Genomic DNA, 14421 nt, shown 5'->3' on the forward strand with positions numbered 1-14421 from the left:
TTTTTCCACTGAAGACCATTCACTGGTGTGTTCACATCTTGGAGGAGACTCTGAGGCAAGGCTTTAGCGTCAGAGCTCAAAATTGCTTCAGTTTGAAATCAGTGAAAATAAATAGCATGGTTAAAAATATGATTGCTCTTAGAAACAGTTATATTTGGCAATTGAAACAGATAAGGACATGATGATTTTTCCAGATTCCACTATTGTAAAACTACACCAAAGAATTACAAAACCGGATTCTAACAATCCCAGCGGCTTCCAGTGTGAGAACAACTATATTCAACCAATGTAAGTTGTAAGATGCTATGAAAAGGGAAGGAGTAACACGATAATAACCAGGACCTGGTATGGGAAAAATGATACTAATTTAGTTAGAAACAATGAACAACAATGCAGCGAGCGTCTCCTCTCCTTCAAATCTCAAAACTACCACATCCAGTTTTGTGATGAAAAGTTGTACACTTGCTGCTTTATAATTCATCCTTCTCCCTCTTTTGTTCTAAATTATGGCCCTGGGTTTCACTGATCTCTTACTCCCCCCTTTTTTTCTATATGTGTGATTTACATCACGTTTCCATAAATAGCTCTGCTCAGAGATGCCATTTACTACTTGGAAAAAATAAGTTTAGAGCCAGGGCGCTAATTGGTACACTAAATATATGTCCTTGACTGCATTAGTACCAAGGACTCAATGTCAGGAGTCCCTGCTTTATGCTTTATCTTGTTCCCACAAACATTCACCAGCCACAAAAATGATGGGGAGAAAAGAATCCATCATCTTTTTTTCTGTCTTTTTTTTTTTTCAGTTGAAAAGTGACAGTGGTCATTTTCTATTTTGGTTTGTAAACTCAGCATTTTTCGTAGAAGCTTCTTAAATTAGCCTTGAATTGATTTTCATTCAACCAGCTCTGCAATTTTTGTTTGCCGTCTAAATTCATTTACTGACAGGTTTTTTAAATGGGACAAACACCATCTCAGTACGGTGGGGCTAGACTCTGAAGGAGAAGTAAGGACCGCTGCCGTGGTCTCAGGAGTCATCTGCATCAAGTGTACAAATATATTTTTGAGCACCTGGAGCCAATAGATTTTAAAGGTCAGTGCTGAACTTGAAGCACACTGATGCTCTGAGTCTGTCTCTCTCAATCTTAGTTGTGAACTGTTTCAGTTCAGGTGTCTTTGGGTAACTGATCTTATTGATACAAAGATATGAGTCATTTCTTTGTGTTGGCATTTTTGTCATTTGGATCTTGGATACAGCAGAGACATCCCTGAATTGGTGTTCTGGTAAACATATGCTTGCATTCTGTTGGGTATAGACCTAGGAGTAGAATTACTGGGTCATACATACCATATGCCTATGGTAAGTGTTGCCAAATCTCTCTTAATCATTTGGATATCTTCCTTTACGGCATGACTGTGCTGGTCTGTTGTCCATTTTCTATAATTCTGTCTTCTTTCAAAAAAAAAACCCAGCAAAATAAACTTATAAACTGATAGGGATTTTTATGGATTTTGAATGAACCCTTTTCAGATAATTGCATTAGAGATCTCTCCTCCTGCCCCACTGGCTGCATTTTCTTATTGTTAGTGATGTCTTTGGATGAACCGAACTTCTTAATTATCACAGAATCTAGATCTCCTCTTTTTACCTTCAGTTTGGTTTTGATAGGAGAAGATAGAGAGATAGGGGAAGTGAATGCCACAATGCTTTGTGTTCCAATCATTTTTATTCAGTCACATTTTCCTTTATAGATGTATCCCCCGATTAACAAGTACAGTGCAGACAAAAATCACATTTCTCTTACCATCTGTTTCAGCGATGTCATCTCTCTTTAAGATGTCTTTTCCTATGACTAGCTTAGGAACCTCCCTATGTACTTAGCCTGTGTCAGTGAGTAAATTTTATAGGACAATCAACTGAGTTCAGAATTCACAGACAAGTTCTTGAGGCCAGAGGATACGGTTAATACCACCAAGCATTCCTGTCTCAGAATGTGGCCTGTTGGGACACACCAGACTGTGGCTGCGACACGTCAGAAGTCCAATTAGAGCTACTTTTCCCTGACATCTCAGCCCCGGAGACACGTTCTCCCCGCTACTGCATCAGCAAAGGTGGCTGACATTTCCGTGCTTTTTACCAGTTGCCTCTTTCACTGGTATCGTTCTTGGAACATGAGAGCAGCCCTCTTCCTCTCAGGCCCTGCAGAGCTTTGCTCAATGAGGAAGTTTCTGTCGAAAATGATGACTGCGGGGCTGGAGTGATAGCACAGTGAGTAGGGCATTTGCCTTGCACATGGCCAACCTACGTTTCATTCCCAGCATCCCATATAGTCCCCCAAGTGCCGCCAGGAGTAATTCCTGAGTGCAGAGTCAGGAGTAACCCCTGAGCATTGCTAGGTGTGAGCCAAAAAGCAAGAAGAAAAAAGGAAAAAGGGGAAAAAAAGAAAATGATGACTGCACCTCTAGTTTCTCAAGCCCTCTGCACTGACACCCCATTTCTGCTGCTAAGGAATTGTCAGAAGCAGACTTTCACACTTTCATCTTTTCACTTGGTCCAGGGCCCAACTTCCTGTATGCCTGTCATTTCCTATCCCAGGTTGATCTGTGGCCAGGCTCTTCACCCCTTTACTTTTCTCTGCCACAAGACTGTGGGCAGGGAGGAGGCCCAGCCCAGGCACAGCCAGACAAGCTTTCATAACTTTGGCTTTTAAAGAGAAACGCGCTGATCCTGATTTTGTTTTTCCTCTAAGGCCCCGGGAGGAATTATGGAATTGTTGCCAATTAATCCTTAATAATTTTTGGACCAGACCCTCAGATCATTTGTCCCTTAGAAGTGAGAGGTCTTCCTGCCACAAAAGTAGTGGGAAATTGGCAAAGCCAAGTGCTAGCTCATACTGCATAAGAGTAGCATCTGTCACCGAGACTAACTTGCTGAGAGTAACGGATACCATCAAAGGTTGAGGCTCACTCGGCCCCATCACAGCACCTGGCGTGGTTATTTAAGTGCAGAATCTCCATTCGCTTTAGCAAGGCAGCAGGCTCTGTCACAGTTATTCACACAGAACGAAGAGCTATCCATTTCACAAGGTACTCGGTGTTTGTGAAGTTCCGGAATTCATTACATCTGATATGGTATGGCAGGTAAATTGATAGAAAATTAATTGGAAGACAGTTCCAAACATAATAGCTCAGCAGAAACATCCAGAATCAATTAATCAAACTGCAGCTCATTTTAATTGGACATACTCTAACCCTGAATAGGTACTGGAATCTTTAATTAAGCTTTCAGGCCCAGAACTATTTACATTGGCTTGCTTTCTGGAAGAGTTACACCTTTATAAAGTTTTCAACTTGGAACCTAGTGACAAAACGAACCTCTTCAGTACCTACATGACAAAAATGATGGTGTGTAGTCAAGACATTATCCTTGTGGGAGAATTCTTAAATGCAATTAAAGAACTCGTAAGTGAACATCAAATCTTTCAAAGTACAGAATCAAAAAGTTCTGATTGCAAAGCTGAGTGTTGATTTTCTTCTTACTCTGGCAACTATATGAGCATATATGTCATTTTTTCTTTAAATGTCCCCATCCTCTGCCTGTCTCCTCTTTGCAGCATTAACAGCATTGTAGTAATCACATCCTTCCCTGTTGATACCTGTTCCTAGCCCAGTCACAATTTGAGAATAAGATCAGTTGCATATCATTCTTTTTCTCCAGTGTCAAACTCAGAGCCAGCAAAGTGCCATGAAATAAAACTTGCAGAACTTCCATTTAAACCAAAAGTGATCTGAGGAGGAAGAGGAAAAGATTTTCGGTTTTGACCTTATTTTGGTGTGGAGAGGAAGTAGAACTTACTTGTAAGAAGACCAGCTCTTATTCAAAGTGTGTTTTTTTTGTTATTTCTTCAGCTGTGCCCATAGATGATCCCTGGCCCTCTAGTTTATTTTAAACAAAAGAGACAAACAAGGAAAATCAAGTTAGGAACTGATAGAAATGGGTTGTGTTGAGGTGGTGGATTTCAACTTATTTAGTTGCTACTGTGTCACTAGCAGATGGAGAGAACTCCTAAGTCAGGGACGGTGAGTGTTTCAGTGACAAATGCAGAGTAGAGCATGATTTATTGTCACAGTGTACTATAAACTTTATACCATGATTTAAAGAACTCTAACACAGAGTAAATAAAATACATGGGCACACACACCTCAATTCTAGGTTCAATAGCATATTGCCCACCTCCAAATTATTCCCGAGGCAAAGCTAAAATTCTGGCTTGAACCTGTCTCTCCCAGTGAGCAAACCTCCATCCGAGAGCATCTCTATGAAGGATGGAGAATTGGGTAACTTGAGTTGGGCAAACAGAGTGGGATATTTGAGAGATCTGATATGCAGGGGAACAGCAGCTTTGAACCAGAGGAAGGAGATTCCTGAGAAATAGGCCAGACTCAAGAATGGCAAAAACTATAGGAGGAATAACTGAGTTTTGCTAGTTGTTGTGAAACTCAGGGATGAAATTAAGTGCCCTACCCTCCCAGGCCACAGGAACTGAGATTGGAGTTTTTCTTGCTCCATTCCACCTCATATCTGGGCTTCTACAAAGAAAATATCACCTTTATTCTTAAAACTTTTATATTCTTCACTTAAGAAGTTCAGCGTCTGTCCACTAGATCAAAAAGAGTATAACTGTATCACATTCTCATCCCATTGTCTGACAACTCGAGCAGGAGCCAGTGATATCTCTATTTGTCCCAGCCCTGAGATTTTAGCAGCCTCTTCTTACTCGTCTTTCCCAACGCTGCTGTATTGGAGGCTCTACCAGGGTCAGGGGAATGTGATCCGTTATAGTTACTGGTTTTGGCATATTGAATACAACACGGGTAGGAGTATATTTTACATACAGTCATTTGTGGGCTCAGAGAGACCTTGATGGACTTGGCACATGTGAAAACTCTGGGTCCAGCCCCCAAGCCCCAGCGAGAGCGACCCCCAAGCACAGAGCTAGAAGTAGCTTCTGAGAACTGCCAGACATAGCCCCCAGATAAGTTCAGCCATTTGAAGAGACCATAATGCCTATAAATGATCTAAAATGCTCATAAGTTATTTTAGTCTTCTCTTCCTGATATTCTTATTTTCCAAAAACATATGAATTTATTCAGAAACATTCAGTGGGTTTTACCCTTTTACTGGGTCTCAAGGACCCTAAAATTGCTAGGTGGGGGGGATTTTTCTGGTCTTAACAAAGCTCTAAGATCCCAGCTCCGTCTTCCAACATTGAGTGTGGTTTATGAGTAAGTGTGTTTGCAACTGCCAGTAAGAAGTCGGTGGGGTCTTAATCATTAGCTATTGCTAATATTAAGTGTGAATAAACTCACAAATCACAAAATCACAAATCATCCTGTATCCGTCGATTGCCTCGAGCAGGCCCCAGTAACGTCTCCTTCATCCTAGCCCTGGGATTATATTCAAGGCTCTTTAGGAGAATGAGACCCATCATTATTACTGGTATTTGGCATATTGGGTATGCCACGGGGAGTTAGCCAGACTCTGCCGTGTGGGCAGGCTACATTCGGTAGCCTGCCAGTTTGTCCAAAGTAGGAATGAAATAACAAGATGTCATAATAAGATGTCGCGTGGCCGCGAATGCGGCCACGCTGTTCCAGGAGCTGGTTTTTATAGTCTCTGAGTCTTGGTTGCTGATGGGATCACACGGTGCCAGGGGGCCAGTTGGTGGGTGTGACCCCCGCCTACTGGAATTTGGAGGATCTGGGTGGAGGACGCTCGACCCCAATTTGAGTAGGCTTGGAGATCTTGGCCCCGGAACCCACGTGGCTTTGTCCCTCCGCCAGTACCTTCATGTGTGCGGAGAGTGGTCTCAGCATGGTGGTGGCTGGTCCTGGAGGTCTTCGGCTGCCGGAGCCCTGGTCGGGCTGGGAGGAAAGCTCAACCTGCTTCCCTCCAAGGGGCCCCGGCGAGGACAGCCAGGTGCAGGGGCAGGAGACTGCACTGTTCTCTTCCGGAAGAGAACAGTGAATAAACTTATCTTTATTAAAAAATCAGCATTGCATGGCTCTGGGTGCTAGGAATGCGGGGTGTTGAAGGCCTGAGTCGCATGTGTTCTCAGGGTAAATCCCTGAGAAGTACATAGATGGAATGTTAAACCAGGCAGGTGCTGAGTCTTTTGATCCAATTTGTGGTCCTAAAATTTAGGTCCGTCTCTCAATCTAAGAAAAATTTAAGTGATTCAGGCTAGCTAAATGCAGTGCAGAGTGGGGAGAAGATTCTGGCAAGAGTGAATTGAACAGAGCAGGCATGTGAGCTGGACTGAAGGAGGGTTCAACAGGATCAGTCTTTCAAAGATGAAGAACTTTTTACGAGTCTTTTGACTTTTATTTTTTGCATTAACTCCATTAGTAGGACATTTTAAAATTATTTTTAATGGAATCACTGTGAGATAAAGTTACAAAGCTTTCATGATCGGTTCCAGTCATACAATGTTCCAACACCCATCCCTCCACCAGTGTACATTTTCCACTACCAATATCCCCCAATCCCTCCTGCCCACCCTAAACCCCCAATCCCCAGTCTATCTCTATGGCAGTCAAGGCACTTTTGCAATCTCTCTCTCTCTCTCTCTCTCTCTCTCTCTCTCTCCTTCCTTTTAATCATTATGACTTACAATACAGAATCTGAGCGGTATCATGTTTAGTCCTTTATCCACTTTTTAGCACACATCTCCATCCAAAGCAATCCCTTTCATTGTTATAATGTTTTCTTTCTTGTACCAAAAAAATCTTTAAAATAGAAGTAATTTATTTTTTTTGTTTTATTTAAATTAAAAAAAATTTTATTGATTGAGACTGTGATTTACAGTACTATTATCGATGGCTTCTCATGCACATTTGTTCAATACCACACCCTGTCATCTGGTCCAGCCTTTATGGAAAACAATACAAAGATCGATCCAGAAGAATAGGACTAGAACCACGATACCACCAAGTGATGCCACAATCCCCCAAACACAAAAGCATTTAAAAGGATACATGGAAGAATGGGCACTGGTGGAGGGATGGGTACTTGATCATTGTATAACTGAAACCCAAGCACAAAAATTTGTAAGTCTACAACTGTACCTCATGGTGTTTCACTAATAAAACTTTTTAAAAAGATAATAAAAAATAAAAGGATACATGGGACATTATTTTTGTGCTTTAAGTTCTGAGCATTCATTTCTCACATTTTTGGTCTCCGACTTACATCCTGTCTATCACGAGCCTTCTTTCAGGATGCTGCTTTTCCAGAAGATCATAAAAGAGACATCTGGGCAAGATTGATTAGGTTCACAGCCCCATTTCTGCCTCTCAGAATCAGTATTGCTTGAAGCAACTCCCAAGTCTGGATTTTTAGGAACTCTTTTGTCATATTCCTGTTTATTAAATTCTCAGAAATGCAGCTTTAGGATAGACGGGTCTCACTCCACCTAAGCACCTTCGACTTCTCCAAGTAACTGGATCAGTGCTGATTGCTAGAGATGATTTGGTAAATAATAAACCACCATTTCTATTTTCGTCCTCTTTCCACTTTTTTTAAATGAAGCGAAATGTTTTATTGAAAGAAATTTATAGAGATGTGAAGAGAAAGAAAAATTACCACCACCCCCCTTTAATTTTTAAGAATCTTTCTAAGATGCAAATAGTAAACACTGAATCAACACTTAAAAGTATTTGTGGACAAAGAAGGGACCATTATGAGAATGATGGTTGGAAGGGATCGATCTGGATGGGAGATGTGTGCTGAAAGTAGGCAAGCAACTAAACATGATGGCCTCTCAGTATCAGTATTGCACTGTAGCACTGTCCTCCCATTGTTCATCAATTTGCTTGAGCATGCGCCAGTAACATCTCCATTGTGAAACTTGTTACTGTTTTTGGCATATCGAATATACTATGGGTAGCTTCCCTGGCTCTGCCATGCAGGCGAGATGCTTTCGGCAGCTTGCTGGGCTCTCCAAGAGGGACAGAGGAATTGAACCTGGGTTGGCCACGTACAAGGCAAACACTCTACTGCTGTGCTACTGCTCCAGCCCGGTATCAATATTGCAAACAATAATTCCCAAAAGGGTGGGGGCAAGAGAGAGAGAGAGAGAGAGAGAGAGAGAGAGAGAGAGAGAGAAGGAAAAGTACCACTATAGAGGCAGTCTGGAGGCAGGGAGACGTTGGTGGCAGGAGTGATACAGGGAATATTGGTGGTGGAAAATGTACACTGGTGAAGGGATGGGTGTTGGCACATTTTACAACTGAAATTCAGTCATAAGATATATGTATACATATATATATAGTATATATGCATATATGTGGGAAATATGCCAGAATAGCACAGATCCTTTGATGCTCAGTCACCATCACTTCATAGAGAACAGACCAAAGTGTGCAAGGCAGGGGGATTGTGGGGGCAGACACATCAATGTACAGTCATGAGGAAAGTTCCAGAATTTCTTGCAGAATTGAAATGGCATTCAGTTTTGACACAAATGCCCAACCACACTTAACCTGCAAATATTGCTGATTTTAAATTGTTATATTTTTAAAATTGTCATTTCTCCATGACCGTCATTCTCCACGATTGTTATTTGCCGCAGCCCAGGAATGTGTGTTGCGACACCGTGATCTACAGAGTTTTCATAATAGAGTTGTTTCAAGTAGACAGCATTCCAACACCAGTCACACCACCACCAAAATTTCCCTCCGCCAAAATTCTTAGGTACCCTCCCACTCCCCAGTTTGCCCTCTGGGAAGGCATATAACATTTATTTCACGTTACTAGGTCCAATAAAACAAAGGAATGGCAAATAGAATTATCAGAAAATCAATCCGTAAAAGTCAATTAGTGATGATGAATTGCTATATGTTTTTAACCTTTCTTAATCTAGTAGAGGACAACCACGTGAACTGTTAGTGATTGCCATACTCAGTGCCACGTGATGGGAAGTTTCTCCTTCTTTTAACGCTTCTGGTAAAATTGGCTTCAAGGCTATGAATTCCCTAACATGCTACCTGCCCATGAATCTCTGTTTGGCTCCTTCACATATGAACGATAATCAAGCTGGATAGTTTTGTTGATGAGGCAATCATTTCATTGAGTTTTTCCATTACATCCTTCCATATCCTTCTAGCTCAGAGGGCCTCATTTGCTAGATCTGCTGTACATTTTATAGGCTTTCCTCTATAATATATAACTTCTTTTTTGATCTTGCTGCATTCAGTATTTCGTCTCTATATTTGTATTTTGTCATTTTGAGTATAACGTGTTTTGGAGTTTTCCTAATTGGGTCTAATTTCACCAGGAGCCTTGGGCCTTTTGTTTCTCGGTGCCTGTAATCTTCCACACGGGAAGGTCCTAACAGTGAGCAAAAGTGAAATATAGCCTTAAATGTGTTCTTTGAAATCAAAACTAATTTTAAAAAACATTTCACTCATTTGAAGGTGAAGATTTCATTTTCTATTGACAAACAATTGCATAGCAGCCAAGTTTGGGCCTAGAACCCAAAGCGACTGCTCTGTCTTTTCTACATCTTTTGAAATGTCTTCACGTTTGTTTCCCTCGGGCTGAGGGACGCCTCTGATGCCCACAGTCTTCTCCAAGAGGCTGCCCTCTTGTCCATGCTCTGTGAGGCCTTGGCTGTGTGGTCTGTCTGCCCCACATCAGACACGCAGTGGCATGTGTCCATGGCCGTCTTTTTCTTTTAGGTGGAACGGCCACGAGGCAGAGAGGCTTCCTGGGGTGTATTCGGTCCCTCCAGCTGAACGGGCTGGCCCTGGACCTGGAAGAAAGAGCCAAGGTCACTCCCGGGGTGGAGCCGGGCTGCCGCGGTCACTGCAGCAGCTATGGCAAGCTGTGCCTCAACGGAGGGAAATGCAGGGAGAAGGCCAGCGGCTTCTCCTGCGACTGCACTTTCTCTGCCTACGCAGGACCGTTCTGCAACAAGGGTGAGTGCGCCGGGGTCCCCTACTGAAGGCGGACAGCCCCTGCTCCATCTGCTCTGGTGCCTATTTGAAACAAAAGGATTCTGTTCTGTTCTTCCTTTCTTCCCTTCCTCCCTCATTCCCTCTGCCTTCTTTCCCCTCCCCTCCCCTCCCCTCCCCTCCCCTCCATACTCTTCCCTTCCCCTGCCTACTCCTTCCCTTTCCTTCCTTCCTCCCTCCCCCGTTATGCTAAAACGATGTTTCATATTGACTGCATATACAGAAATTTCACATATACATCTGTATAATGTGTGTGTGTGTGTGTGTGTGTGTGTGTGTGTGTGTGTGTGTCTTAGGCTAGGAGGGGTAACTGAATTCCTTCCTGATAACCTTGCTTTCTCTAGCATCCTAAAAAGGATCCATCCTTCCTCCCTCCCTCCTTCCCTCCCTCCCTCCCTCCCTCCCTCCCTCCCTCCCTCCCTCCCTCCCTCCCTTCCTTCCTTCCTTCCTTCCCTCCTCCCCTTCTCTCTCTCCCTCCCTCCCTTCCTCCTTCCTTCCTTCCTTTCTTCCTTCCTTCCTTCCTTCCTTCCTTCCTTCCTCCCTCCCTCCCTCCCTCCCTCCCTCCCTTATGTCATTACTTAGATACAGATATTCAGTTTTCAGACCCTGACTGTATTTCAGAAAACCCTACATTCGTAACTGTTCTGACTCACCCAAAGACATCCCCAAAGAAGCTTCCTGTCTGTGGTGTTCATCATGTCTGTGCCCCAAGTCAGCCGTTCTCAAGGCCACATGCCCCCTGCTCACTGAGAGGCCCCCTCCGCCACGCTCCTCCCCTGGCAGCTGCCTCATACAGCTGCATACTTATCCTTCGTTTCCTGCTTTTCCTAGACGTTAGTGTGAGTTTGGCTTTTTTTTGGGGGGGGTGGGTTCTGACTCCCCAGTGGTGTGGGACCAGCAGGGCTCATCCCGTGGTGCTCAGGAGGCCACAGCCAGGCCTCTGTGCTCGCAGGCACATCCTCCAGCCCTTAAAGACATCCCCTGTGTCAGATATTAGTGTGATCTTAGATTTTATTATCTGACATGATTAGGTAAATTATTTGGGGTGTCTGGGACTTTACACAGATGAAGAAAAGTAACTGCTTTACTTCATTTCTGCTTATAAAATGTTTATCGGGCCTCTCTGCTCTCAGGAGAAACCTACCTTTGACTCAATTCCTAAAAAATAACGAATATCCAGGTGGTATAGAGAGACAGTATGTTGAATAAGGCACTTACCTTGCATGTGAAAGAATGGGGTTTGTTCCTCAGCACCCCGTATGGTCCCCTGAGCCTTGCCAGGAGTGATTCCTGAGTGCAAAGCTAGGAGTAACCCTAGAGCATGGCCAAATATCACCCCAAAAAAGAACAAAAAATGTTTAATGGTCTGTTAATAAAAAATCCACCCCAAATGGTTTCTAAGTATCTTAGATGCTGTCTCCAGTTTGCCTGAGGGAGGCTGTTTCTTCCTTAAAATAATAAAGGCATCAGGATTGTTTTTCCTAAGACAGCAATGTATGGACACTCTGGAAATGTTTTGTTTGTGCCATGTGCATATTTTTCTAGATATAAAAATAATCTTCCCACTAAATATCATAACAAAATAGAGATTCTCAGGTGCTGAACCCTCTGGTCTGTGGAGTATCTCTTGGTAAAGTGGGGCTCAATAATTTCAATGAGGCCAATTCATAGTCCTTGTCGTGGAAGAGAGATGGAGTGACCAGTGTTCAGACACTGGTTATCCATTCACTGCTCTTTATAGGAAGCTGCCATCTGATTAATTCCACTTTATTCAAGCGTTTCCAGACTGAGCCTTGTCCTGAGCAGGGCAAGAAAAACAGGCCCCAAATGGAAACAACCCCTGATTTGCAAAGACAGCACAAGGGGTTCATGAATGTCTGGTTGCCAACACATCTTCAGGAAATCTCCCATTTATCAGAAAGAAGTTGAAATTTTAAGTCATCCAGCAGGCACCTCTCAGTGCTGTGCCCTTCATTTCCCAAGAGGTTTTTCAGATTTGAAGCAAAAATGAAGACGCTGCCTCGCAAGAACAGGTTCGCATCGTCTGAATCAATCACCATCAGCTCATCTTGCCGAGTGCCATCGGGATTGCTGTTCTGCGCTTGATGTTATGTGGGACATACAAAGCACGCTCTAGATACAACAAGAATAATAGTTTCGGGGCTGGAGGGATAGGACAATGGGGAGGGTGGTTGTCTTGCCTCAAGCCGACCTGGGTTCAGTTCACAGCCTCTGAGCCCCAAGAGTGTTCCCTAAGTGCCAAGGCAGTAATAAGCCCTGAGCACTGCTGGGTGTGGTCCCAAATCTTTATAAAGGAGGAGGAAGAAGAAGAAGGAGAAGAAGGAGAAGGAGAAGGAGAAGGGAGGGGGATGGGAGGGGGGTAGGAGGGGGATGGGAGGGGGATGGGGAGGGGAGGGGAGGGGCCAACTAATAAAACAAACAGAATCCTCCTAAAATGCTGTGGAAATGGAAACTCGGTTTCATCAATATCTCATGTTCAACAACTGGCTTTTTTAGGATGCTGGAGAAAACAAGGTTATCAGGAAGGAATTCAGTTACCCCTCCTAGCCTAAGATACACACACACACAAATACATACACATATTATACAGATGTGTATGTGAAATTTCTGTAGTATGCAGTCAATATGAAACATCGCTTAGCATAAAGGAACATTTCTGCCTCTCGATCCTAGAAAGTAAAGAATCCCTTAACATCCTTTTGCAGAACAACTAGTATATTCTTCCTACAAAATAATAGAGGGATTTAAATTTTAAGTAAGGAAATGGCTGGTAAAAGAGGCAAAAGCCACGAAGCCTGGTTTATGTCTGAAATCAGATAGCAGAGCATTAAGCTCTCATTATAAGATTTACTGGTGAATTAATTATATGTAATTCTAACATCAAACCATTTCAAGGGCCATCATGAAAGCACTATTAATTTACTGTGTTATTGAATTCTGGTTTGGGGCTATCTCTCTGCTCTGTACAGTTCTTTTTTTTTTAATTTGAAAAATATCAGCAGAACTAAGCAAGTTCCACGTATACTTACATTTCTTAACCAAAAATGTGCCTATCGTTTCAGAGATTTCTGCCTATTTTGGATCAGGTTCCTCTGTGATTTACAATTTTCAAGAAAATTATTCATTAAGTAAAAATTCCAGCTCCCATGCTGCGTCATTTCACGGTGATCTGAAGCTGAGCCGAGAAATGATCAGATTTAGTTTCCGAACAATACGCAGCCCAAGCTTACTGCTTTATATAAGTTCCTTCTATAAAGAATATCTCTCCGTTATCATTGCTAAAAATGGTGAGTGCTTCTTAGATGACAGAGAAAATTGAATTAGACTATTGCATCAGAAATAATATGAATCACTGTCATGCTCTTTCTTCTCAAACTACCAAAAGGAAGACGTGGGTCTATTGGGGGCATTCATTTTGGTTTTTTCTTATTTTTTTTTAACTCTGTTCCAGAAGTTTAATCTAAAAGAATTACTTAAAATAATTAAGCTGCTTTTCTCTCATGGTAGTTCGAATTGTTCAATGTAAAGCTTAAATTTATGTATGAAAAGTATTTATTATTCCTAGAAGCTCATTACTGTTCCCTATGAATATTATCATCAGTTCAGGAGGGTATCTTAAAATACATGTCTATCTGTAGACAAAAATATATGTACTTCCATTCAAAGTAAGAGAATGATGACAAGCTGGCATTGAGAGAGAGAGAGAGTGAGAGTCAGAGAGAGAGTGAGTGCGTGTGTTTGTGTGTTCAAGGCTATAAGAAGATGGCCTATTGGTCAAACTGTAGGTAATAAAAAATGCTGGTATAAAAACTCAGGATTATGGCATGTTGATCATAATATAGATCATATAAAACCAATGACTGCTATTTTGTTTTTCCCTACATCTAGAGTAAATAGTTTCAAAGTTTATAAATAAATTATCTGGATGAAGAAAATAAATGTATAAATATGTGACTATATAGCTTTAGCTAATATTAATGACTCTGGATACTGACATCAAAATAAAAATAATATTGTTCAATAATTGTTTACCTACCATGTAATTTGAATCTTGACGTCTGCCTACACATTAGAACATTTTCTTTGATAAATTAGATATCCTGTGAAGAAAATTAATTGACACCTTTGCAGGCTCTTAAAGAGTGCTATCAATTCTAGTAGTAAGTTTGACTTAAAACAATATCTCATATTTAATAAAATGACTTATAAAAATCTTCATTAATCAATTATATCACAGGAGTGGTTGATTTATTTTAGAAAAATAAACTTATAGAAAGAGGATGTTATTACAGTATTCCATAATAGTTTGGCATATAATGTGTTCATTTTTTTCTTTTTTCAACTTGTCTTTATTTTTTTTCTGGGGTGGGGGATATTGGGCCA

At 41.9% G+C, this 14421-nt stretch overlaps 1 protein-coding gene across 1 annotated transcript in view; it reads left to right on the plus strand.

Annotated features, from left to right (window-relative positions):
- CNTNAP4 (contactin associated protein family member 4) overlaps nt 1-14421 on the plus strand; it is a 287713-nt gene that overhangs the window by 249929 nt on the left and 23363 nt on the right. Inside the window, exons 18-19 of the mRNA XM_056135853.1 lie at nt 9742-9981; nt 13101-13325. Coding sequence (XP_055991828.1) covers nt 9742-9981; nt 13101-13325 — 465 coding nt within the window. The remainder of the gene's footprint in view (nt 1-9741; nt 9982-13100; nt 13326-14421) is intronic.

Source organism: Sorex fumeus, unplaced genomic scaffold (assembly GCF_029834395.1).
Source record: "Sorex fumeus unplaced genomic scaffold, SorFum_2.1 ptg000122l, whole genome shotgun sequence".
Lineage (NCBI taxonomy): Eukaryota > Metazoa > Chordata > Mammalia > Eulipotyphla > Soricidae > Sorex > Sorex fumeus.